A 26730-nucleotide genomic window follows, 5' to 3' on the forward strand; every position below is an offset into this window, starting at 1 on the left:
ACTGTCTTTCCAAGCTAGTCGGAAGTCTTCCAGTTTGGTGTGGCGCCATTTCCGTTCCAATTTTCTGGAAGCTTGCTTCAGAGCTCGGGTATTTTCTCTATACCAGGGAGCTAGTTTCTTATGACAAATGTTTTCAGGGGTGCGACTGCATCTAGGGTATTGCGCAAGGTTAAATTGAGTTCCTCAGTTAGGTGGTTAACTGATTTTTGTCCTCTGACGTCCTTGGGTAGGCAGAGGGAGTCTGGAAGGGCATCAAGGAATCTTTGGGTTGTCTGAGAATTTATAGCACGACTCTTGATGCTCCTTGGTTGGGGTCTGAGCAGATTATTTGTTGCGATTGCAAACGTAATAAAATGGTGGTCCGATTGTCCAGGATTATGAAGAAAAACATTAAGATCCACAACATTTATTCCATGGGACAGAACTAGATCCAGAGTATGACCGTGGCGGTGAGTAGGTCCGGAGACATGTTGGACAAAACCCACTGAGTCGATGATGGCTCCGAAAGCCTTTTGGAGTGGGTCTGTGGACTTTTCCATGTGAATATTAAAGTCACCAAAAATTAGAATATTATCTGCTATGACTACAAGGTCCGATAGGAATTCAGGCAACTCAGTGAGGAATGCTGTAAGTGGCCCAGGAGGCCTGTAAACAGTAGCTATAAAAAGTGATTAAGTAGGCTGCATAGATTTCATGACTAGAAGCTCAAAAGACAAAATTGTCGTTTTTGTTTTGTACCCTATTTCATTGTGGAGCTAAGGGAGTTAGAGCCCTGTCTATGTTCGTAGATTAGATGAGAGCACCCCTCCAGCTAGGATGGAGTCCGTCACTCCTCAGCAGGCCAGGCGTGTTCCTGTTTTTAGGTGAGTCCCAGAAAGAGGGCCAATTAACTACAAATTCTATCTTTTGGGAGGGGCAGAAAACTGTTTTCAACCATCACTAGCCAGCTTCCACCAGGTTACGCAACCCTGCACCTTAGTGGCTGCAGGTAGCATCATGTTGTGGGGGTGCTTTGCTGCAGGAGGGACTGGTGCAATTCACAAAATAGATGGCATCATGAGGCAGGAAAATTGTGGATATATTAAAGCAACATCTCAAGACATCAGTCAGGAAGTTAACGCTTGGTCGCAAATGGGTCTTCCAAATGGACAATGACCCAAAGCATACTTCCAAAGTTGTATCAAAATGGCTTAAGGACAACAAAGTCAAGGTATTGGAGTGGCCATCACAAAGCCCTGACCTCATCATGTAGAACATTTGTGGGAAGAACTGAAAAAGCGTGTGCGAGGAAGGAGGCCTACAAACCTGACTCAGTTACAACAGCTTTGTCAGGAGGAATGGGCCAAAATTCACCCAACTTATTGTGGGAAGCTTGTGGAAGGCTACCCGAAACGTTTGACCCAAGTTAAACAATTTAAAGGCAATGCTACCAAATACTAATTGAATGTATGTAGTTGTCTGACCCACTGGGAATGTGATAAAAGAAATAAAAGCTGAAATAAATAATTCTCTCTGCTTTTATTCTGACATTTCACATTCTTAAAATAAAGTGGTGATCCTAACTGACTTAAGACAGGGAATTTTTACTAGGATTTAATGTCAGGAATTGTGAAAAATTGAGTTTAAATGTACACTGCTCAAAAAAATAAAGGGAACACTTAAACAACACATCCTAGATCTGAATGAAAGAAATAATCTTATTAAATACTTTTTTCTTTACATAGTTGAATGTGCTGACAAAGATAATCAATAGAAATCCAATTTATCAACCCATGGAGGTCTGGATTTGGAGTCGCACTCAAAATTAAAGTGAAAAACCACACGACAGGCTGATCCAACTTTGATTTAATGTCCTTAAAACAAGTCAAAATGAGGCTCAGTAGTGTGTGTGTGGCCTCCACGTGCCTGTATGACCTCCCTACAACGCCTGGGCATGCTCCTGATGAGGTGGCGGATAGTCTCCTGAGGGATCTCCTCCCAGACCTGGACTAAAGCATCCACCAACTCCTGGACAGTCTGTGGTGCAACGTGGCGTTGGTGGATGGAGCGAGACATGATGTCCCAGATGTGCTCAATTGGATTCAGGTCTGAGGAACGGGCGGGCCAGTCCATAGCATCAATGCCTTCCTCTTGCAGGAACTGCTGACACACTCCAGCCACATGAGGTCTAGCATTGTCTTGCATTAGGAGGAACCCAGGGCCAACCGCACCAGCATATGGTCTCACAAGGGGTCTGAGGATCTCATCTCGGTACCTAATGGCAGTCAGGCTACCTCTGGCGAGCACATGGAGGGCTGTGCGGCCCCCCAAAGAAATGCCACCCCACACCATGACTGACCCACCGCCAAACCGGTCATGCTGGAGGATGTTGCAGGCAGCAGAACGTTCTCCACGGCGTCTCCAGACTCTGTCACGTTCTCAGTGTGAACCTGCTTTCATCTGTGAAGAGCACAGGGCGCCAGTGGCGAATTTGCCAATCTTGGTGTTCTCTGGCAAATGCCAAACGTCCTGCACGGTGTTGGGCTGTAAGCACAAGCCCCACCTGTGGACGTCGGGCCCTCATACCACCCTCATGGAGTCTGTTTCTGACCGTTTGAGCAGACACATGCACATTTGTGGCCTGCTGGAGGTCATTTTGCAGGGCTCTGGCAGTGCTCCTCCTGCTCCTCCTTGCACAAAGGCGGAGGTAGCAGTCCTGCTGCTGGGTTGTTGCCCTCCTACAGCCTCCTCCACGTCTCCTGATGTACTGGCCTGTCTCTTGGTAGCGCCTCCATGCTCTGGACACTACGCTGACAGACACAGCAAACCTTCTTGCCACAGCTGGCATTGATGTGCCATCCTGGATGAGCTGCACTACCTGAGCCACTTGTGTGGGTTGTAGACTCCGTCTCATGCTACCACTAGAGTGAAAGCACCGCCAGCATTCAAAAGTGACCAAAACATCAGCCAGGAAGCATAGGAACTGAGAAGTGGTCTGTGGTCTCCACCTGCAGAACCACTCCTTTATTGGGGGTGTCTTGCTTATTGCCTATAATTTCCACCTGTTGTCTATTCCATTTGCACAACAGCATGTGAAATTTGTCAATCAGTGTTGCTTCCTAAGTGGACAGTTTGATTTCACAGAAGTGTGATTGACTTGGAGTTACATTATGTTTAAGTGTTCCCTTTATTTTTTTAAGCAGTATATTTGGCTAAGGTGTATGTAATCTTCTGACTTCAACTGTATATACTTTATCCTATTCTACTGTATTTTAGTTCTAGTGTATTTTAATGCAACTCCAACAATGCTCAATCTAATATTTTATATATTTCTTAATATCATTATTTTACTTTTAAATGTGTGTGTTTTGCTGTGAATCATTTGTAGATACTACTGCACTGTTGGTGCTAGGAACACAAGCAGTTCGCTACACCCACAATAACATCTGCTAAATATGTTTGTGACCAATAAAATTTGATTTGATTTTGACTGTCTGCAAGTTGAACATGATTGTGGCCAGTAAGTCTAAGGTAGACACAGATTGTCTCTTTTTTTTGATCTGGCTTTTATACTATATAAAAAGAAGTAGCTGACAAAAGTAGGTAGTGTAGTTGATTGATTATTTTGTGGAAATTAGGCCCATCTTCCTTGTTTCATTCTGATAACGTTACTCATTCATCGCAGAATGCCATGGCATGCGTGTTTGTGTTCATTGATTGTGTTTATGGTTGTGTCTCAGCTGTATGCCATGCTTCGCTATATTATTTTTCACCAGATGTGTTAGTAGCTTGAGGGGATTGACAATGGGAAGTGCAAACCCACACACAGCCAAGATGCCAGCCTCTGACAAAATCTTGTAAAAAAAAACAAAACAAGTACTGTCAGTCCCTTGCATCAACATCTGCTGTACAGTGCATTCAGAAAGTATTCAGACACCTTCACTTTTTCCACATTTTGTTATGTAGAAGACTTATTCTAAAAATATATTAAATGCATTTTTTGTTTTCATCAATCTACACACAATACCTCAATGACAAAGCGAAAATAGTTTTTTTTAGAAATGTTTGCATATGTAAATAAGGTATAATTTTTTAAAAATTAAATAAGTATTCAGACCCCAATCGGGGAGAAGGGTCTTGGTCAGGGAAGTGACCAAGAATCCGATGGTCATTCTCACAGAACTCCAGATGTCTTCTGTGGACATGGGAGAACTTTCCAGAAGGACAACTATCTCTGGGGTGCTCCACCAATCAGGCCTTTATGGTAGAGTGGCCAGATGGAAGCCACTCTTCAGTAAAAGGCACATGACAGCCCGCTTGGAGTTTGCCAAAAGGCACCTAAAAAACTCTCAAACCATGAGAAACAAGATTCTCTGGTCTAATGAAACCAAGATTGAACTCTTTGGCCTGAATGCCAAGCCTGGAGGAAGCCAGGTACTGCTCATCACCTGGCCAATACCATCCCTACAGTGAAGCATGGTGGTTGCATCGTCATGCTGTGGGGATGTTTTTCAGCGGCAGGGACTGGGAGCATAGTCAGGATCGAGGGAAAGATGAATGAGCAAGGTATGGAGAGATCCTTGATGAAAACCTGCTCCAGAGCGCTCAGCACCTCAGACTGGGGTGAAAGTTCACCTTCTATACCCAAATAGACTCGAGGCTGTAATCGCTTCCGAAGGCACTTCAACATATAGTACTGAATAAAGGGTCTGAATACTTATGTAAATGTGATATTTCAGTTTTTTAATACATTTGCAAACATTTCTTCAAACCTGTTTTTGCTTTGTCATTATGGGGTATTGTGTGTAGATTTATGAAAACAATTTAATCAATTTTAGAATAAGGCTGTAACGTAACAAAATGTGGAAAAAGTCAAGGGGTCTGAATACTTTCCAAATGCACTGTGCAAGCCATAACATGATGATTCATAAGAAAACATAGGTCTTCACTCGTGTATGTGTGTGTGTCTTACCAGACCAACAGGAAGCTGTAAGCCTGAGATGAGTGTATTTCATTTTCTTCACTGTGTTGAAGGCTTTAAAATAGACTCACTTAGCAAACCCTGAATGTCACGATCTCAGCACTGATCTTTCACTCGCTCTCCCATGCACTTTTACTAGATCTCCCACCTCTCTCTTTTTTTTCTCTCTTCCCTTTAGTACTTAGTCCTTACTTGCCTTGATGCTCTGGCAACACACTGCTGCACAAATTATTATTTGTCAGATAGAGCTGGAGTATTTTACATTCACGCGAAAAGTGGTGTGATAAATATAATCCACGTCATCACGCTATCATAATACCCATGTATTTGTCAAATGGCGTTCAGTGGTAGTTTCATTAGTGATATTCATGGTCCCTTTTCACTGACCATTTTATGTGCAGAAGTTCTGCTTCTGCTAGTTTAAACACGGTACGCTCTTGAAGTTAGTTCAGTTAATGTTAGGGTACTTGTCAGGGTTGTGGTCAATTCACTTCCTGAATTGAAAAGCTCTTTATAGGAAACCAATGTGCAACTTTCAATTCAAGAACTAGCATTTTTATTCACTTCCTGAATTGTATTAAAACAGAATGGATCCCAACCCTGGGTATGCATTAGCGTGCTACTTACTCTCTTCCTCCACGGTTGCTGGCTTCTTATTTGTCTCAGTAAGCTGATTCATCATCTCCCCTAATGTGTCCTATTCTCTCCCTCCATCCAGGTGGTGAGACTGTGCCAGAACCCCAAGCTGGCACTGAAGAACAGCCCACCTTACATCCTGGACCTGCTGCCAGACACCTACCAGCACCTCCGCACCATCTTATCCCGCTACGAGGGCAAGATGGAGACGCTCGGCGACAACGAGTATTTCCGCGTCTTCATGGAGAACCTGACCAAGAAGACCAAGCAGACCATCAGCCTTTTCAAGGAGGGGAAGGAGCGCATGTACGAGGAGAACTCACAGCCCAGGTGAGAGGATTACTTTTTTGGAGATTGAGGGGGAAATGGATCTTGTTGTTGACGATATATAGTTACTTTTCCTGTAATACCTAGGTACTTTTCTCGATCTCAAAATTGCCGTATCCTGATTTTTATGAGACATCAAGAGAAGGGCCTCTGTTTTTGTACATCGAGCGAGAATTGGGTTTCGTCATCCTCCTCCTGAAATTCTCTTGTGAGGTAGGTCTGCACCCTGACCTGTGTTGGGTGATACTCAGTTCATTCACTACCAGAATATTATCCCTTTCATGAGCCCAGAGCTAAGCCGAGCTGTACGGTACCGGCCTTGGTTACACATCCACCATAGGTCCAGGAACCGTAATTGAAGGAACATGGTGAAAAGCAAGTATCTGATCCAGTACGGTTTGGGATGGCACAATAGTAGGAGAAACAAATTCAGAGCCTTTTCAGACTATGTCTGAAGTGAAGTGGGGGGTACTTTTTGTTGAACCCTTCCCAGTCATAGCGTGTAGGGTTTCGATCTCATCAGTGGGTACGTTTCTTCACCTATCTTAAAATGGAGCAATTTAGGCTTGTGCTGAGTAACAGCCAAAGAGAAGGGTGCTGTGGTTTGCACAAGTGAACGTTTGTGGTCAGGATGACGCTGGTCTACTTGCCTGTGACTCTGTCTCTGTTCACAGCCTTTGTCGGCAGTAGCCCCCAAACTTGCAGGTTATAAGGAGCTAAAGAAACTGCAAAATGTAGTCTAACACGTTTTATTTTGGTAATAACATCAACAACAACAAAAGTCACTCTATATGCAAGGGTATACATACAAACAACTTACGGATACACACAAACAATGACTACATCTCACACCCCCATCCCTAGTGCCTGCATTATTGTTTGCCACTAGGCCTTAAATTGAATCAATTTAACTAACACCTTTTTTTTTTATATATGAAATTGTTAAACAAAATGTATTATAACATCTTTTTAGATGACTGAGCTCATGTTTTGCCACAGCCCTTGCTGTCCATGCATTCCCTTTATGATTTGTAGGTCAGGGGCCAGAGTAATCAAGCATCTCAGAGAAGGAATTGTATGCGAAGCCATTAGCAAAGTTGAAACATTTTCACCACCGTTTATAAATCCCGTCAGAAATGCAGGATTTGGCCTAAATCTGGGAGGGAAATGGGCTGTTACAGGCTGTCATTCAACTTTGCCAACGGCACCGCGTATAATTCCTACTCTGAGATGCTTGATAACTACGGCCCCAGGTTATACAGTTAAATAGGACGATAGGCTAAGCTTGATTAGCACATATCTATCTTATTGCTGGCCTCTCCCAGCCCAATCGGTTACACGCAGGGGGAGCATGATTATGATGGCTTGAGTCAAGTATCAATAGCATATATTTTGTCCATAAACTGATACACAAATTAGACCCCTGAGCTCAGTCAATCTTCAATCTACTCAAAACACTAGCCTTTCTATTTACTTTTATTTTTTAAACTTTTTATGAAAACGGTGGTTAATTTCCTCCTTTTAATGCAATGAATCAGAGTAGCGATGACTCTTGTCTGCCTGTAGTTTTTGCACGGCTTCTGTTTTCTCGGACAATGAGTCTCCTTGTGCTGAAACTAAGGGAGCGGAGGCTCCGCTCACAAGTTCATTCCTCTTCTGTCTTCCCCCTAATTGAATTAGCATTAAGCAATGGGCCCATTTTGAACTGTCTTAACCACTCCTTTGTGAAATACAATTTCATCACTTCGTTACAGAGGGAGTGGGTTCTAAAGCCGGAGCTGGTAATAACCGATGAAGCTCCCCCACGCAGGGATCAGAGACAAAGAGCGCTATTGTGCCTAGGGAAGGGCTCAAATGAGTAGGCTATTGCCCGGTAGAGTGTTACCATTAGAAAATGGCTTTAGCTGAGTAACACTCCTCCCAGCTCTACCTTACCTTTTTTACAAGGAGCACGTGTTTGCCTAAGTTGAAAAATGCAGGCGGACACACAAATTTAGGAGCACAATGAAAAATATTTCAGGTGCTAAAGCTCCTAAATTAAAAGTCCATGTCGCGCGGTTAAATATTTAGGGGCGTATGCGATTTTAAAATGGTCGCACTATAGAGCCCGACTTACCGCTCTCTTTCCTTCTGGATAGGATGGAGATGGTTAAAACAATTTTATCCACTGTTAGCTTCAGACTCGACTGAAATAGTTTCCTGTATCGACATAATGTTAGCTTATTCCCTTACCTCTGGTTGTTAAAGATTGAGCACCATTTAGTGAAAAATGATGGATGGGAGTTATGAATGATGTATGATAATTACATGGTCGTTTCTTCTCAGACCATTGCAGTACGACGAGCGATAGAGTGGGTGGATGTGGTGCTGAGATGCTAGATTTCGCCACAATATTACCCCCGTTAAATTTACTCTTCTATTTATTTTCATTTTGGCGTCCGGCCCTCCATATTTAGATTTGAGCAGTACAAATCGTTTTTTGCTTCTCTTGTACACAGACATACAGACTCACAGCCCCCATAGGCTCCCGAGTGGCGCAGCGGTCTAAGGCACTGCATCTCAGTGCTAGAGGCATCACTACAGACCCTGGTTCGACCCCGTCCGGGATTGGCCGGGTAGGCTGTCATTGTAAATAATATTTTGTTCTTAACTGACTTGCCTAGTTAAATAAAGGTTAAATTATTATTATAATTTTTTTTTTTAATTCTTAGGAGTGTGGACTTTGCATTCAGTGTTCTGACTGTATTGCTGGTTGATTACCACAACCGCGGTAGACTGAAAGCCCAGCCTTTTGCTAATTTGAGTTCCGCTTTTTGTGCGGCGGTGGTCTGACATGGGAGTCTAGCTGCAACGCTGCTGTGTGAGGGGGCGAGGTGGTGTCTGCGAGAAGGGACCTAATGATTAACAGTGACACACAGTCACAAACTGTGGAGTCAATGTGGACAGAAAATAGGCACTTCCTATATCCAAATATTGTTCTGACCTCCCTGAGCTTTGCTATTTGATATGGCATCCTATTCCCTATATAGTGCACTACTTTTAACCAGGGCCTATGCGGCTTTAGTCAAAAGTATTGCACTATGTAGGGAATGGAGTGCCGTTTGGGATGCTGCCAAGAGGAGAGTAGTCCCGAGTCTGTAGTCCGAGGCGCGAGGCAAGGCTGTCATTTTAACTCCTAACGCCGTTTTCATATCCACGGGGCAGGAAACCAGAACAACAGGCTGGCTCTCTCATCCTTCTTTCACTCCACCGCATGCCCATGATCCTGGCCTTGTTGGATTTGAACGTGTTCAGATCAACATAAGAGGAAGGGACACTCCCTCTACATTCATGCATCCTCGTTACAGCCTCCTGCAGCCTGTTGCAGCCTCCGCTGGCTACAGCTGAGGGTACTGCAGATGGTGGGACCCCAGCGACGTTGCAAGAAGGATCTGCATGGTTGGCCCTGGGCCTCCTACTTCTTCTTCCTCACTACTGCAGACACCCACTGTCTCTATACCATCCTTTCTCTCTGCAGACAGGGGAAGAGCTAGCTTCTCATATCTTCTTGCACCTGGCAGTCTCAAGCCAGTCTGCACGTCCCTGAAAGTGCCTCGGTGGCTCACACAACCCCCCCTCTCCGTATCCATCTCTTCTAATACCACCTTACTCTTGACACATTCAATCTCTTCTCTAAATAAGACAAAGAAATGATTGCAAATGGTTTATTTTGATAGTTTTGAGAATGGTGACCAAACGGTGGTCATTACAGTATGTAGTTGCTATCTAAAGGGGCTTCTCTGCCTCTTATCTATGCTGCCGGAACTCTGTGGTATCATGCCAAGTTTAGCGTTAGTACCATGACGTCACTGTATTTGCAAAGGGCACTTGTGCCAGTTGCTAAATTTGTCCCTCAAAGCTCTGGCCTAAGATAAAGTATGACTTCCCATTTTCTATAAATGTGCCTGACTAGACAGGCAGACAGCCTGCTGGTAAAACAATAGTTTCCCTCTCAGGAGCAGGCTATTGGCTTTGACTATCTCTCCCATCTTATCTGCTGGCAAAGGTCTGTGAACGGATCAGTTCTAGCAATAGGGAAATGCACTGTCGGATAACAATATCATGCAAAAAGGATGTTGACATTTTTGGGGTGCATGCAGAGAATGTGATCTAGCCTACATTTGCATAATGCATACTGTAGCGTCACTCATTGTCTGCTTATCTGTGTTTTAGGCTGCTGAATTGTACATATTCTTTGCCACCTCATTCATTCATTCATTCGTACACCATTCATACTTTTATATAACTGTTCTGTCTGAAATTTTAGGCTATTTCTTGATGGGTTCTGTAAGATCAGACAGACGATTTGTGGTTGGTTTCTGACTAGTGGTGTGACAAATGGAAAACATTTAACGTTTAAACAGCCATTTATTTATTTTTTCAGTAAGAAAAAATCTTAAAATTCCATGTGAATTCACAATACAGCTGTGCTGCTTCCAGCAATGGTTTGGGTCTGAGTCCCTTTCAGATCGTTAAGCATTGCACCTGTACCTCAATTCCACCTTGCAAAGTTTGCATATCCTCCTCATTTAACTTATTAAAGTATTGCCGTACAGGGAGAGCTGACCCCATTTAGTCGACTGGTCGATTGTTTGGTGGATATACATTAATTAATTTCTGTTAATGCATTAAATATATACTGCTCAAAAAAATAAAGGGAACACTTAAACAACACATCCTAGATCTGAATGTAAAAAATAATCTTATTAAATACTTTTTTCTTTACATAGTTGAATGTGCTGACAACTGAATCACACAAAAATAATCAATGGAAATCCAATTTATCAACCCATGGAGGTCTGGATTTGGAGTCACACTCAAAATGAAAGTGGAAAACCACACTACAGGCTGATCCAACTTTGATGTAATGTCCTTAAAACAAGTCAAAACGAGGCCCAGTAGTGTGTGTGGCCTCCACGTGCCTGTATGACCTCCCTACAACGCCTGGGCATGCTCCTGATGAGGTGGCGAATGGTCTCCTGAAGGATCTCCTCCCAGACCTGGACTAAAGCATCCGCCAACTCCTGGACAGTCTATGGTGCAACGTGGCGTTGGTGGATGGAGCGAGACATGATGTCCCAGATGTGCTCAATTGGATTCAGGTCTGAGGAACGGGCGGGCCAGTCCATAGCATCAATGCCTTCCTCTTGCAGGAACTGCTGACACACTCCAGCCACATGAGGTCTAGCATTGTCTTGCATTAGGAGGAACCCAGGGCCAACCGCACCAGCATATGGTCTCACAAGGGGTCTGAGGATCTCATCTCGGTACCTAATGGCAGTCAGGCTACCTCTGGCGAGCACACGGAGGGCTGTGCGGCCCCCCAAAGAAATGCCACCCCACACCATGACTGACCCACCGCCAAACCGGTCATGCTGGAGGATGTTGCAAGCAGCAGAACGTTCTCCACGGCGTCTCCAGACTCTGTCACGTCTGTCACGTGCTCAGTGTGAACCTGCTTTCATCTGTGAAGAGCACAGGGCACCAGTGGCGAATTTGCCAATCTTGGTGTTCTCTGGCAAATGCCAAACGTCCTGCACGGTGTTGGGCTGTAAGCACAAGCCCCACCTGTGGACGTCGGGCCCTCATACCACCCTCATGGAGTCTGTTTCTGACCGTTTGAGCAGACACATGCACATTTGTGGCCTGCTGGAGGTCATTTTGCAGGGCTCTGGCAGTGCTCCTCCTGCTCCTCCTTGCACAAAGGCGGAGGTAGTGGTCCTGCTGCTGGGTTGTTGCCCTCCTACTGCCTCCTCCACGTCTCCTGATGTATTGGCCTGTCTCCTGGTAGCGCCTCCATGCTCTGGACACTACGCTGACGGACACAGCAAACCTTCTTGCCACAGCTCGCATTGATGTGCCATCCTGGATGAGCTGCACTACCTGAGCCACTTGTGTGGGTTGTAGACTCCGTCTCATGCTACCACTAGAGTGAAAGCACCGCCAGCATTCAAAAGTGACCAAAACATCAGCCAGGAAGCATAGGAACTGAGAAGTGGTCTGTGGTCTCCACCTGCAGAACCACTCCTTTATTGGGGGTGTCTTGCTAATTGCCTATAATTTCCACCTGTTGTCTATTCCATTTGCACAACAGCATGTGAAATTTATTGTCAATCAGTGTTGCTTCCTAAGTGGACAGTTTGATTTCACAGAAGTGTGATTGACTTGGAGTTACATTGTGTTGTTTAAGTGTTCCCTTTATTTTTTTTAGCAGTGTATTTTGATTAGTCTTTTACTGTTTTCATTTTCTGAGTGGACACGTTTGCAGACCGCACAACCTAGGCTACACTAGTTTTTGTTAATTTCATTCCATTTAGGAGTTGTTCATTTATTCATCGACACATATATATATAGGGGTAGATTGTAGCTTCCATCAATTTAATTGTCTGTATCACTTCCAATCCCCCATAAAAAAAATTGTATATATATATATATATATATATATATATATATATATATATATATATAAATACACACTTTAAAAAATATATATTTTCCTTTTACTTTCTAACCCTACCACCCCCTCCCGTAATTGGAGTAAACTACTGAACAACAACGCTTCTGCTTCCAGCTTATACATACTATATAAATAGTTGTCATTGTCGTTTGTTTGAAGCGATCCTGTCAATGTTGAGTAAAGACGCGCACCAGATTATACATAGTAGTATGCCTGCCTGGCCTGTGTGCAAATGTAGGCCTATAAATGTGCCCATTTGGGCATCTGATAGTATTTCTGATTGTCTTAACTTACCACCACTGTGGAACTTCTCAAAGTAATTTTTACTTTACCTCAAACAGCAAGTGAACAAAGTCTGTTTTTACATCCATTGAGAATAGCCCCTCAATGTAGCCTATTCAAAAAATAAAAATAAAATCCATCTCTCTTTCGATAACCACTCAGCGTGGGTAAAAAATGGTGGAAATGTCATAAATAGGACTACCTGATTACGGTCTACAGCTTATCATGAGATACTCTACCTCAGGCCTACCTAATTGCTTCTTATCCCTTGCGCAGTCTGTCCAGAATATACAATGTTGCAAATTTGCTGGAGCTACACTAGCTAGGTCAGACCCAAGTTAATAGTTCATACAATATTTCAAGTTCTTTGCAGACAGGCCATGCCTAGCCAATGTGATTTATAGAATATTTATTTTTATCAGGATATTTTCTACCTGCAGGCTGCAATGTATTTATTTGTTGGCTTTATATATGCTATTTTTACATAGTTGGCAATGGTTATAGAAGTTATTTTTTTACATTTCGATTAACCACATGATCATTTATTTTGAGATTCGAAGACTTTATTATACTGAAAAATATATAAATGCAATATGTAAGGTGTTGGTCCCATGTTTCATGAGCTGAAATAAAAGATCCCAGAAATGTTCCATTTGCACAAAAAGCTTATTTCTCTCAAATATTGACAATACATTTGTTTACATCCCTGTTAGTGACCATTTCTCCTTTGCCAAGATAATCAATTCATCTGACAGGTATGGCATGTCAAGAAGTTGATTAAACAGCATTATCATTACACAGGTGCACCTTGTGCTGGGGACAATAAAAGGCTACTCTAAAATGGGCTGTTTTGTCACACAACACAATACCACAGATGGCCCAAGTGAGCGTGCAATTGGCATGCTTACTGCAAGAATGTCCACCACAGCTGTTGCCAAATAATTTAATGTTCATTTCTCACCTGCGGGATTGTCTGAGGAGGTGTTGAGGCGTATTTCTGTCTGCAATAAAGCCCTTTTGCAATAAAGCCCTCCAGACCAAGATGGAACAGCTGCTTCTGGTAAGACAAGGGGTCTGTGCCTATTTGTATCAAGGAAGTCTTGAGGTTTCGCTCGCCTGTGGTAGAGTATCTCACGATAAGCTGTAGACCACACTAAATTTACCTAGAGATTTCATCTATATTTTTCGTAGCTGTCTATTTACCAACACAAACCCATGCTGGCACTAAGACCGCACTCAACGAGCTGTATAAGGCCATATGCAAGCAAGAAAATGCTCATCCAGAGTCGGCACTCCTAGTGGCCAGAGACTTTAATGCAGAGAAACTTAAATCAGTTTTACCTAATTTCTACCAGCATGTGCAACAAGAGGGGAAAAAAACTCTAGACCACCTTTACTCCACACACAGAGACGTGCACAAAGCTCTCCCTCGCCCTCCATTTGGCAAATCTGACCATAATTCTATCCTCCTGATTCCTGCTTACAAGCAAAAACTACCAGTGACTTGCTCAATACCAAAATGGTCAGACGACGCAGATGCTAAACTACAGGACTGTTTTGCTAGCAGAGACTGGAATATGTTCCGGGATTCTTCCGATGGCATTGAGGAGTACACCACATCAGTCACTGACTTCATCAATAAGTGCATCGATGACGTCGTCCCCACAGTGACTGTACTTACATCCCCATCCAGAAGCCATGCATTACAGGCAACATCCACACTGAGCTAAAGGGTAGAGATGCTGCTTTCAAGGAGCGGGACTCTAACCCGGATGCTTATAAGAAATCCTGCTATGGCTTCCGACGAACCATCAAACAGGCAAATCGTCAATACAGGACTAAGATTGAATCCTGCTACACCGGCTCTGGCATTCATCGGATGTGGCAGGGCATTCAAACTATTACGGACAACAAAGGGAAGCACAGCTGCGAGGTGCCCGGTGACACGAGCCTACCAGACAGCTAAATTACTTCTATGCGGGCATCGAGGCAAGCAACACTGAGGCGTGCATGAGAGCACCAGCTGTTATGGACGACTGTGTGATCACACCTTTAAACAGGTCAACATTCACAAGGCTGCAGGGCCAGACAGATTACCAGGATCTGTACCCCAAGCTTGCGCTGACCAACTGGCAAGTGTCTTCACTGACATTTTCAACCTGTCCCTGACTGAGTCTGTAATACCAACATGTTTCAAGAGACCACCATCGTCCCTGTGCCCAAGAACACGAAGGCAACCTGCCTAAATGACTACCGACCCGTAGCATTCACGTTTGTAGCTATGAAGTGCTTTGAAATGCTGGTCATGGCTCACATCAACACCATTATACCAGAAACCCACTCCAATTTGCATACCACCCCAACAGATCCACAAATTATTTTTTTACATTTTACATTTTAGTCATTTAGCAGACGCTCTTATCCAGAGCGACTTACAATAGTGAATGCATACATTTTCTTTCTCCGTACTGGTCCCCCGTGGGAATCGAACCCACAACCCTGGCGTTGCAAACACCATGCTCTACCAACTGAGCCACACGGGAATTATGCAATCTCTGTTGCACTCCACACTACCCTTTCCCACCTGGACAAAAGGAACACCTACGTGAGAATGCTATTCATTGACTACAGCTCAGCGTTCAACACCATAGTGCTCTCAAAGCCCATCACTAAGGACGCTGGGACTAAACACCTCTTTCTGCAACTGGATCCTGGACTTCCTGACGGGTCACCCCCAGGTGGTAAGAGTCGGTAACAACACATCTGCCACGCTGGACCTCAACACGGGGGCCCCTCGGGTGCGTGCTCAGCCCCCTCCTGTACTCCTTGTTCAACCATGACTGCATGGCAAAGCACCACTCCATCAACATCATTAACTTTGCCGACGACACAATGATGAGACAGCCTATAGGGAGGAGGTCAGAGACTTGGCAGTGTGGTGCCAGGATAACAACCTCTCCCTTAACGTGATCAAGACAAAGGAGATAATCGTGGACTACAGGAAAAGGAGGGCCAAGCACGCTCCCATTCTCATCGACAGGGCTGTAGTGGAGCAGGTTGAGCGCTTCAAGTTCCTTGGTGTCCACATCACCAACAAACTATCATGGTCCAAACACACCAAGACAGTTGTGAAGAGGGCACGACAAAGCCTATTCCCCCTCAGGAGACTGAAAAGATTTGGCATGGGTCCTCAGAGCCTCAAAAAGTTCTACAGCTGCACCATCGAGAGCATCCTGGCTGGTTGCATCACCACCTGGTATGGCAACTGCTTGGACTCCAGAGGGTAGTGCGTACGGCCCAGTACATCACTGGAGCCAAGCTTCCTGCCATCCAGGACCTATATACCAGGCTGTGTCAGAGGAAAGCCCTAAAAATGGTCAAAGACTCCAGCCACCTTAGTAAAAGACTGTTCTCTCTGCTACAGCACGGCAAGCTGTACCAGAGCACCAAGTCTTAACAACTTCTACCCGCAAGCCATAAGACTCCTGAACAGCTAATCAAATGGATACCTCGACTATTTGCATTGACCTCCTTCACCCCCATTATTTTATGCTGCTGCTGCTGCTGCTGCTGCTACTCTGTTTATTATCTATGCATAGTCACTTTACTTACATGTACATATTACCTCAACTAACCTGTGCCCTCGCACATTGACTCTGTATTGGTACCCCCGTATATAGCCTCGTTACTGTTATTTTATTGTTGCTCTTTTTAATTAGATTTAAATGTTTTACCTACGGTTATTTTAGTAAAATACTTTGTTTAAACCTTTTTTACTGCATTTTTGGTTAAGGGTTTGTAAGCATTTCACTCTACCTCTTGTATTCAGCGCATGTGACAAATAACATTTGACCTCTCCGGGTTGGGCATCTCCGGCGCGGCCCACGCTTGGATTGCGTCCTACCTGACAGGTCGCTCCTACCAGGTGGCGTGGCGAGAATCTGTCTCCGCACCATGCGCTCTCATCACTGGTGTCCCCCAGGGCTCTGTTCTAGGCCCTCTCCTATTCTCGCTATACACCAAGTCACTTGGCTCTGTCATATCCTCACATGGTCTCTCCTATCATTGCTATGCAGACGACACACAATTAATCTTCTCCTTTCCCCCTTCTGATAACCAGGCGGCGAATCGCATCTCTGCATGTCTGTCAGACATATCAGTGTGGATGACGGATCACCACCTCAAGCTGAACCTCGGCAAGACGGAGCTGCTCTTCCTCCCGGGGAAGGACTGCCCGTTCCATGATCTCGCCATCACGGTTGAGAACTCCCTTGTGTCCTCCTCCCAGAGTGCTAAGAACCTTGGCGTGATCCTGGACAACACCCTGTCGTTCTCCACTAACATCAAGGCGGTGACCCGATCCTGTAGGTTCATGCTCTACAACATTCGCAGAGTACGACCCTGCCTCACACAGGAAGCGGCGCAGGTCCTAATCCAGGCACTTGTCATCTCCCGTCTGGATTACTGCAACTCGCTGTTGGCTGGGCTCCTTGCCTGTGCCATTAAACCCCTACAACTCATCCAGAACGCCGCAGCCCGTCTGGTGTTCAACCTTCCCAAGTTCTCTCACGTCACCCCGCTCCTCCGCTCTCTCCACTGGCTTCCAGTTGAAGCTCGCATCCGCTACAAGACCATGGTGATTGCCTACGGAGCTGTGAAGGGAACGGCACCTCCATACCTTCAGGCTCTGATCAGGCCCTACACCCAAACAAGGGCACTGCGTTCATCCACATCTGGCCTGCTGGCCCCCCTACCTCTGAGGAAGCACAGTTCCCGCTCAGCCCAGTCAAAACTGTTCGCTTCTCTGGCACCCCAATGGTGGAACAAGCTCCCTCACGACGCCAGGACAGCGGAGTCAATCACCATCTTCCGGAGACACCTGAAACCCCACCTCTTTAAGGAATACCTAGGATAGGATAAAGTAATCCTTCTAACCCCCCCCATAAAAGATTTAGGTGCACTATTGTAAAGTGGTTGTTCCACTGGATATCATAAGGTGAATGCACCAATTTGTAAGTCGCTCTGGATAAGAGCGTCTGCTAAATGACTTAAATGTAATGTAAATGTAATTTGATTAGGAGCGTAACAGCAGAATCTACAAAGGCCAGCATCAGTAGGAGGAAGAGTGTCGGGAACAGATTTGTTTTCTTCTGCTTAGGCTTTCTTGATCTCTGGCACCCTCGTGTCATTTGTGTGTCTTAATTATTTAAACACAGTGTGCTTAAAGCATCAGACAAGCTCAGTAGCCTACATATAGTTGATTTTATTAAAACACATAGGGTGTGTCAAAATAGGGAAAAATACACGTTTAAAAATTTCGACCAATCCATTGGAACAGACAAATCTAGGTCAACCAATATTGATTTTTATTTGGGGACAGCCTTACGTACAGGACTTCGCTTCTGTCGCTTTCCGTTCTCTGCCAATTTTCCAGCTGTTAACAATGATGACGTAAGGATGGAGTCTATCCAAAACAGTCGATTCCTCGACTTCTTGCCCGGTGTCGACTCTCATTTCTGAGTGTCAAAATTTGATTCTGCTAGGAATCGAGTCCTAAGATTCAGTGTTTTTGGAACGGAGGAAACTGTTAATTTGCCGTACTTCCAAGAACATTCGCAACTTTCATAGCAAGCTAGCGAGGGATGGAGAGAGAGGGGAAGGGGCACAGTATAGGAAGGTCGGCCACCAGGCAGACAGAGTCAGAACTGTGCACTAGGCCTATCTATCAGCGATCAAAAGCTGTATCTCACAATTTCTTTGCTTACAGTGTCTTGCGGCTAGGATATTCTACACGCAACAGACCGAAGACTGAACACATACTCGCATCATTAGATAAGAGAAAGACACAGGCGTGCACACACACACACACACACACACACACACACACACACACACACACACACACACACACACAGGCACGGACACATATATGCACGCGAACACAAACACAAACACGCACACAGAGGCAACACTGCATCATGTTTATTTATGGCGTTCTGCTGTCAGTTTCAAAATAATACAGATAATCTAGTCCTCACACTAGATGATGAGGAACATTAGGCTATTAACAGTTTCCTATTTGGCCTGGTGACACAGCAAATAGGCTATGGACGTGTGGTAAAGGGTATTCAGACAGGAAATAGTAAGATTAGGCATTGCTTGATTTCTCTAACACTGTTAGCACTTAATAGCACTTTGAGTGAACATTTTTCAGGGGTTAGGCAGTGACTTGTGTCTTTCTGAGTCTTTATCAGGGTGGATGCGTAAGTCTGCTGTCACTGCTGTTTCCTATCAGAGATCTGGTGCGAAGCCACTTCCGGAGAGTTCAATGTTATAATGTGAAGACTGTGATGAAAGGGGAGCCCAGTTTTTCCATCTTTTGGCAGCGATGTTTCTTTTCTTTTTTTCTGTCGAAGTGTCAATACGAGTATTGTGGCGTGCTTTTGTTGCTGCTGCACGCTGGGTGTTGAGGATCCTAGTTCACAGACTGATGGCTACATTGTATTGCGTTGAGAGAAGGCCTACCACCAGGCTTGCAAGATGTCAATCTCCCCCCCCCCTTCCCCGAATGTCATGTAGGCCTAATGTGTGCAGTGCCCCAGCCACTGTCATTTAGACCCCCAGACCGTCCGTCCGTCCAGTAATTGGCTTCAAGTGGTCCGCGGCTTTAGCTTTCTCGCTTTCTATCTCAGAAAACCATAAACGGGAAGAGAGCAACTAGCTGCAGGTCAAAGGTCAGCACCGTATCCAGGGAGAGCTTGGCCCATCCCCGCGGTAACGGCGAGGATCTATGCTTAATTGTCGAGGCAGCGCTGGATTGAGGGGGCATATGTATCTGCGGGTTAACTAGCGCATGCAGAATAAGAAAAGGGCTGCATCCCAAGTGGCACCATTTTCCCTATATAGTGCACTACTTTTGGTCAGCGCCCCACAGGCGCTGGTCGAAAGTAGTGCACTATATGGGGAATAGTGTGCCATTTTGAATGCAGAAAGAAATGCCATGCCGGGGTTAGCAAAACACCCAGCAGCCCACTCACTGAGGTTGCATTTACTTAGAGAAACACTCTCTTTCTCTCCCTCTCTCTCCGGCTAATGATGTCCTTGGGTTTTTCAGCGGAAAAGGAATGGACATAAATAATAAATGGATGTATTTGTGAGTTGGTGTAGTTTTTTGAAAATTCTAACTAACTTTTGTTGGGTGCTGCTGTTTTGTGTCTGTGTACACTGGTTTTGAGTTAAAGCAGATGACACATACAGACAGAGGAGTATAGGACTAGCCTATATTTTTTTATTTTATTTAACTAGGCAAGTCCGTTAAGAACAAATTCTTATTTACAATGACGGCCAAACCCGGACGAAGCTGGGCCAATTGTGCACCGCCCTATGGGACTCCCGTTCACGGCCGGATGTGATGCAGCCTGGATTCGAACCAGGGACTGCAGTGACGCCCCTTGCAGTGCCTTAGACCGCTGCGCCACTCGGGAGCTAATATGCACTTGTGAGGATCCGAGAGGATTCTAACAATGTTTTAATAGCACCACCTTGCCCTCTGATAGGAGTGTGTTGACTAAGCAGTGTGTCAACTCCACTGTCCACTAGGCTGGTCTCTGTATCAATCAACATACATGAGATGCATTTAAGGGTTAGGGTTCCCTTGCCTCTCCTTGTAGCATTGGTGCCATGCCCAGTCGCACAAAGAAATACATAGCAAGAGTCCTACCCTAGTCAGAGATATGAGGAAAGGAAGCACACGCACACTGTAAGCTCATAAACTACAATATCACTCTCAGATTGACAGTAACTCATTGTTTCACTTAATGGTGACGACACACACACATACACTAGTCTCTCTCTCACACACACACACACAGTGGCTGAGCACAGGTGTGCTTCACCGAGGGCACTTTGCCACCTTTCCCTAAAACTGGAAGCCTGGGGATGTTCATGGCAAAAAAATTAGGTGGACACCCGGTGTAAATCAGTGATGCCGTGCAGCATATCAAATGCCTTGCTTGGGCAGAACACCAAAAGTGTTTACTAGATAAGTGTCGTAGATGCAACAGGGCGTGAGGATGGCTGGGAAACCGTTCGTACCATTTTTGCAATACAAAATTCTCCATGACCTCTAAGGGAGGCGAGAACGGAAACTTGATTTTGGCGGTATGGCAATGCGAGACTACCCTCACAGAAACAGTGTGTGTGTGAAGGTGACTCCAATTTCCGCTTTCTGTTTGCCATCGCAGCCCACTCTCTTAGCTAGGGGCGGTAATGCCCACAGCACTTCCCCTTCTAGAAATGTGGGCACTCATAATTGGCATACTTTTCCAGTGGAAAATAAATCGTTAAGATAAATTAAGCCCATTGGTTGATGCTTTAAAAAATATATATATATTATTAAACTGGAAAGTGTAAAGGAGGGATAAGAGAATTGATTAGTAAGACGGGCTGAGTTTTGCAAGGGTTGTGACGAGGGGAAACGGGGCAGATAGAATGCCTCACTCACTCTAAGGCTTAGCTGGAAAGCCATTCACAAAAAAGATTCTTTCTCTTCTCGTTTTTACAGTTGAGTGTGAAAAATGCCTCCACAGGCACGCGCGTGCTCACTCACACTCACACACACACACTCAACTCACACAATTTGTCAGGGTGTCTGTATCTTCACTCTGTCTTTTCGAGCTCATCTTAAGTCTGTCCTCTCCTCTCTCTCCCCTCCCTTCCCCACCCTTCCTCTGTGCTGGCATTGTGGAGTGAGAGGAGAGGGAGAATCTGGTTTGAGGCAGCTGCTGCGACGACGCTGCCGCCACACTCGCGCTCTCTTGTGCATGTCAATTTTCCCGGCCCCAAGAGCCTCGCACAATCCCTCACTGTGCTATCCCGTAAATCACGCGCTTTCTTTTCCACTTTCTCCCCCCTGCCGCCACTGCGCTCACCCGCCTGCCCCACCTCGCTGCTCATGTGCCCAGGGGCGGCGGCTGGAATCAGAAAAATGTACCAGGCATGTCGTGGCCTCACTTCCCTCCAACCACCCCTCCCTTCTGCCCGTCAAACCCCAGCATGCACATCCAGGGCCTTGGCTAGCACGTGTTGCGTGATGGGGGTCTGGTCCCTCCTGGCACTCTCTCTCTCTCAGCTTCCACCATGAAGCTCGGCCCCTGGCCTCTATCTATGCTGTGGCGTGGAAATTACAAAGCCATGTTAACATGACATGTTAGTTATCGGTGGTTAAAGTTAGCTGATATGTGTAGTGGCTGTTTTAAAGAAAACTAACCCACGGATCGGTTTTCTCCTGGCCCATAAGACTGCTTTCAGGGTGAGGAACCATCTAACATGAAGTTGTACAATGCTCTCTCTCTCTGTTCCTCTTCTGTAGACGGAACCTGACCAAGTTGTCGCTGATCTTCAGTCACATGCTGGCCGAGCTCAAAGCCATCTTCCCCAACGGCCTGTTCCAGGGGGATAACTTCAGAATCACCAAGGCTGACGCCGCCGAGTTCTGGAGAAGATCGTTTGGGGACAAGTGAGTCCACCTCTGCTCTCTGCAAAAGTAGACATTTGCTGCAAGCTAGCTAGTCACGGTGGAAGTATTTACATCTACGTGGTAAGACTGGATATATTTATGCACCACATGATGGAAACAGGAAGAAAGAAATGGCTTTGACCTTTCAAGCTATGTGAGGTAGCCTTGATAAGCAGATAGAAAGTAGTTACTTGAGAAGATTTTTTTGTTTGTTTACTATCCTTGTTTTATTAGTCACATTTTTGTCAGTTGCCGTAAACACCCAGAACCAGGAAAAGGAACTGGCCAAATTAAACCCACAAGATTTCATATGGCCTGACGAAAAAGTGTCCATAAAAAGAAGAGAATCAGCCATGGCTTAATGTAGTTGTTGACCCCTGCCCTAAACACTATTATTGCACTGTAGCAAATAACATGTTTGGAACGTCCATATTAAGGGTCAAATCAGAAGTGGGACCGGACATTGTAAGTGCAATAACAGGGAAGGTTTAATACACTGCATCAACGTTGCTTGTTCAGCTCAATTGGGTATAGTATAGTTAACATGTTGTCCTGATGTGTTTTCAGGACTATAGTGCCTTGGAAGGTGTTCCGGCAGGCACTGCACGAGTTCCACCCCATCAGCTCGGGCCTGGAAGCCATGGCCCTCAAGTCCACCATCGACCTCGCCTGCAACGACTACATCTCCGTCTTCGAGTTTGACATCTTCACCAGGCTCTTCCAGGTCGGGCCTACACTCACATGCGCACACACACATGGACGCACGCAAACACACGCGTACATGAGCTTGGATGCATGGTCACACGCATGCATGGTCGCAAACACACACAATCACACACTTCCCCTTTGTACTACACACCACTGCGACGACGTACACAATTTCTCTTGAGTGATAAGTTGAGAAAAGGGTCTAACAGTGCTCATTACCATAGCCACACTTTCTAACTACACATGAGTTTTCCACAGCAAGACTATTGTGGCCATGTGTGTTTCTCTGCTGTGTGTTATTGGGTGGCAGTTGTCTGCATCCCTGCCTGCCTGCTGAGAGAGAGACAGGGAGCTAGTGTTTTGAGTTGAGTGGCTGCTTCACGTGTGTCCAGGCTGAATAGAAGCCTCTTGCCGCCCCTTGTTGTTGGCATAATGCAGGCTCCAACTCTTAAAGAACCCACTTTACAGCAGTGGATCTCAACTGGTTTTGCTTCGGGACCCATATTGAACCAGGTTGTCGAAGTTGCGATCCAATATTCGCATCGTGATTTTATTTATTTTTGCCAAAATGCAATCTGGAAAACTGTTTTATTCTATATTGATAGCAAATGTGCCAATTATATGACAAGGGAACAACAGTCCCATCTTTTTGATTTTCAATAATTCAATTTTACCCATATTCTGGTTTGAGACTATAAAATCAACCAATACTCTAAATGAATAATTCTATATTGAAAATACTATGATTGAAGAAAAGTAATTTGGAGGTAAAATTATTTAAATGTAAAGGTTCATTATGATTTCTACACACTTTCTACCTGGTCTTAGTCATTTCAATTCAGACTGGAGTATATATTTAAAAAACACTCACAACCCATTCAAACCTGGGTCGCAACCCACCAGTTGGGAATCGCTGCTTTACAGGGAGTCAGGAGACTGGATGAAATGAAGTGCCTTGGAGAGGAGTGGTGTTTTTTGGGCTAATTCTATCAAGTCGTTAAGTGGCCACTGGACAGAGAACAGAGAGCGCTTACTGGGCCTGCTGGTCAGCTGTGAGGCACAAACCGTACCACAACATATCCGTCCTGTCACAAAGAACCTCGGAATCTGACACTTCAGATTCTATTCTAGTTGCATTGAAGATAAAGTTTAAGCCTAGTCTTGGACTGGTTTCAATTTAGATGAATCTGTGTCCGGGGACCCCCCCCCCCCCCCCCCCCCCCGCTGCTCACACACGTCTTGTTTAATGCTGCTGCTAAATGCTAAAAGACCAACAACCAACTAAGTAATTGTCTCATTATAGTTAGCTCCATGATGCACAAAGCACAGGGTTGTATTCATTAGGGCACGCACCGGGAAATATTGTAAAACGTTTTTGCGACGGAAAATGGAAATGAGGTGTTTCTTATTGGACAAGTCCAAGTAGTTGCTCCTTGTTTCTGTCAACATTTTTTCTGTTTGGTGCCTAATGAATATGACCCACGCCACTTACATGGCAATTCCGAAACCTAAAAGCGAAGGTTTATATAAATGTTCCTCTTTTAGTCATCTGTTTCTTTTGTTGTTTCTAAGGGACAACTAATATTTGATTTGATGGTTTCTTTATTTCATTAGGCCGTAGCTAGCTCCCTGGCTTATGTGATAGTGAGTGGATTGGATGCAGTGCAACCTAGATGGCTGGCTGGCTGCGAGTCATGCTGAACAGCTGAATACAGGCTCTTTATTTGGGTTTTAGAAGCGCCCTAGAAATAGCCGCGGCGTGTTTGCCGACAGCGCTCATGTTCCTTTGAAGCCCCTGGACATCAAGGTCATGCTTCTCATCAGCATGTGAATCAACCTGTATGATGGATAGACAGATAAAGGAGACACTGCAGTAGGATGGAAGCATCATTTCCAGTTAGTAACACAAGACAGGGTGGTCTGTTTAAAAGTAGTGCACTATATGAATAGGGTGCCATTTGTGACGTATCCATTTGCTGTTAGCTATTTAACTATACTAGAATGCTTAAAAGGCCGCTAAAATTGTAAATATCGGGTATCGTTTTTTTTTTGGCAAGGAAAATATCGGATATCGGTATCGGCCAAAAATGTCATATCGGTGCATCACTAATATAAGATATATCGATAACTGTCATTTATTAATCATTATCTCATATCAGTCTCATTCTGAAAGTCGCAGACTTCTTCAATCCGCAAGAACACCAGCCTTTTCTGATTATTCAGTTCTACACAAATTGATGTAATTAATTAACATGAGACAAAAGTCCCTTGTGGACTGACAAGATATGACGGCTTGTTACACAATGGAGAGGGGGTGGGGAAAGCGAGAGATAAAGGGATGTTTATCGTGGATACATTCTATAACTTCTATAACTATTCTCACATTAATCATATACCTTGCACATGAACCACCGTCCGTCTGGGTAAGAAATGCAATGTACAGTTGTAGTTGGAAGTTTACATACACCTTAGCCAAATACATTTAAACTCAGTTTTTCACAATTCCTGACATTTAATCCTAGTAAAAAAGTCCCTGTCTTAGGTCAGTTAGGATCACCACTTTATTTTAAGAATGTGAAATGTCAGAATAATAGTAGAGAGAGAGTGATTTATTTCAGCTTTTATTTCATTCATCACATTCCCAGTGGGTCAGAAGTTTACATACTCTCAATTAGTATTTGGTAGCATTGCCTTTAAATTGTTTAACTTGGGTCAAATGTTTTGGGTAGCCTTCCACAAGCTTCCCACAATAAGTTGGGTGAATTTTGGCCCATTCCTCCTGACAGAGCTGGTGTAATTGAGTCAGGTTTGTAAGCCTCCTTGCTCACACACGCTTCTTCAGTTCTGCCCACAAATTTTCTATAGGATTGAGGTTAGGGCTTTGTGGTGGCCACTCCAATACCTTGACTTTGTTGTCCTTAAGCCATTTTTGCCACAACTTTGGAAGTATGCTTGGTGTCATTGTCCATTTGGAAGACCCATTTGCAACCAAGCTTTAACTTCCTGACTGATGTCTTGAGATGTTGCTTCAATATATCCACAACATTTACCCCCCTCATGATGCCGTCTATTTTGTGAGTGCACCAGTCCCTCCTGCAGTAAAGCACCCCCACAACATGATGCTGCCACCCCCGTGCTTCACGGTTGGGATGGTGTTCTTCGGCTTGCAAGCCTCCGCCCTTTTCCTCCAAACATAACAATGGTCATTATGGCCAAACAGTTCTATTTTTGTTTCATAAGACCAGAGGACATTTCTCCAAAAAGTATGATCTTTGTCCCCATGTGCAGTTGCAAACCGTAGTCTGGCTTTTTTATGATGGTTTTGGAGCAGTGGCTTCTTCCTTGCCGAGCGGCCTTTCAGGTTATGTCGATATAGGACTTGTTTTACTGTGGATATAAATACTTTTGTACCGGTTTCCTCCAGCATCTTCACTAGGTCCTTTGCTGTTGTTCTGGGAATGATTTGCACTTTTCGCACCAAAGTACGTTCATCTCTAGGAGACAATGTGTCTCCTTCCTGAGCGGTATGATGGCTGCGTGGTCCCATGGTGTTTACACTTGCGTACTATTGTTAGTACAGATGAACTTGGTACCTTCAGCCGTTTGGAAATTGCTCCCAAGAATGAACCAGACTTGTGGAGGTCTACAACTTCCTTTCTGAGGTCTTGGCTGATTTCTTTTGATTTTCCCATGATGTCAAGCAAAGAGGCACTGAGTTTGAAGGTAGGCCTTGAAATATATCCACAGGTACACCTCCAATTGACTCAAATGATGTCAATTAGCCTATCAGAAGCTTCTAAAGCC

The 26730-nt window shown here is 44.7% G+C and overlaps 1 protein-coding gene across 2 annotated transcripts in view; it reads left to right on the top strand.

The window, feature by feature from the left end:
- Positions 1-26730, top strand: part of cbl (Cbl proto-oncogene) — a 57351-nt gene that overhangs the window by 14523 nt on the left and 16098 nt on the right. For both annotated transcript variants that reach the window (XM_045703474.2, XM_082966463.1), the window contains exons 2-4: positions 5679-5926; positions 22072-22218; positions 22786-22942. In XM_045703474.2, coding sequence (XP_045559430.1) covers positions 5679-5926; positions 22072-22218; positions 22786-22942 — 552 coding nt within the window. The remainder of the gene's footprint in view (positions 1-5678; positions 5927-22071; positions 22219-22785; positions 22943-26730) is intronic.

This window comes from Salmo salar, chromosome 20, assembly GCF_965601325.2.
Source record: "Salmo salar chromosome 20, fSalSal1, whole genome shotgun sequence".
Taxonomy (NCBI): Eukaryota; Metazoa; Chordata; class Actinopteri; order Salmoniformes; family Salmonidae; genus Salmo; species Salmo salar.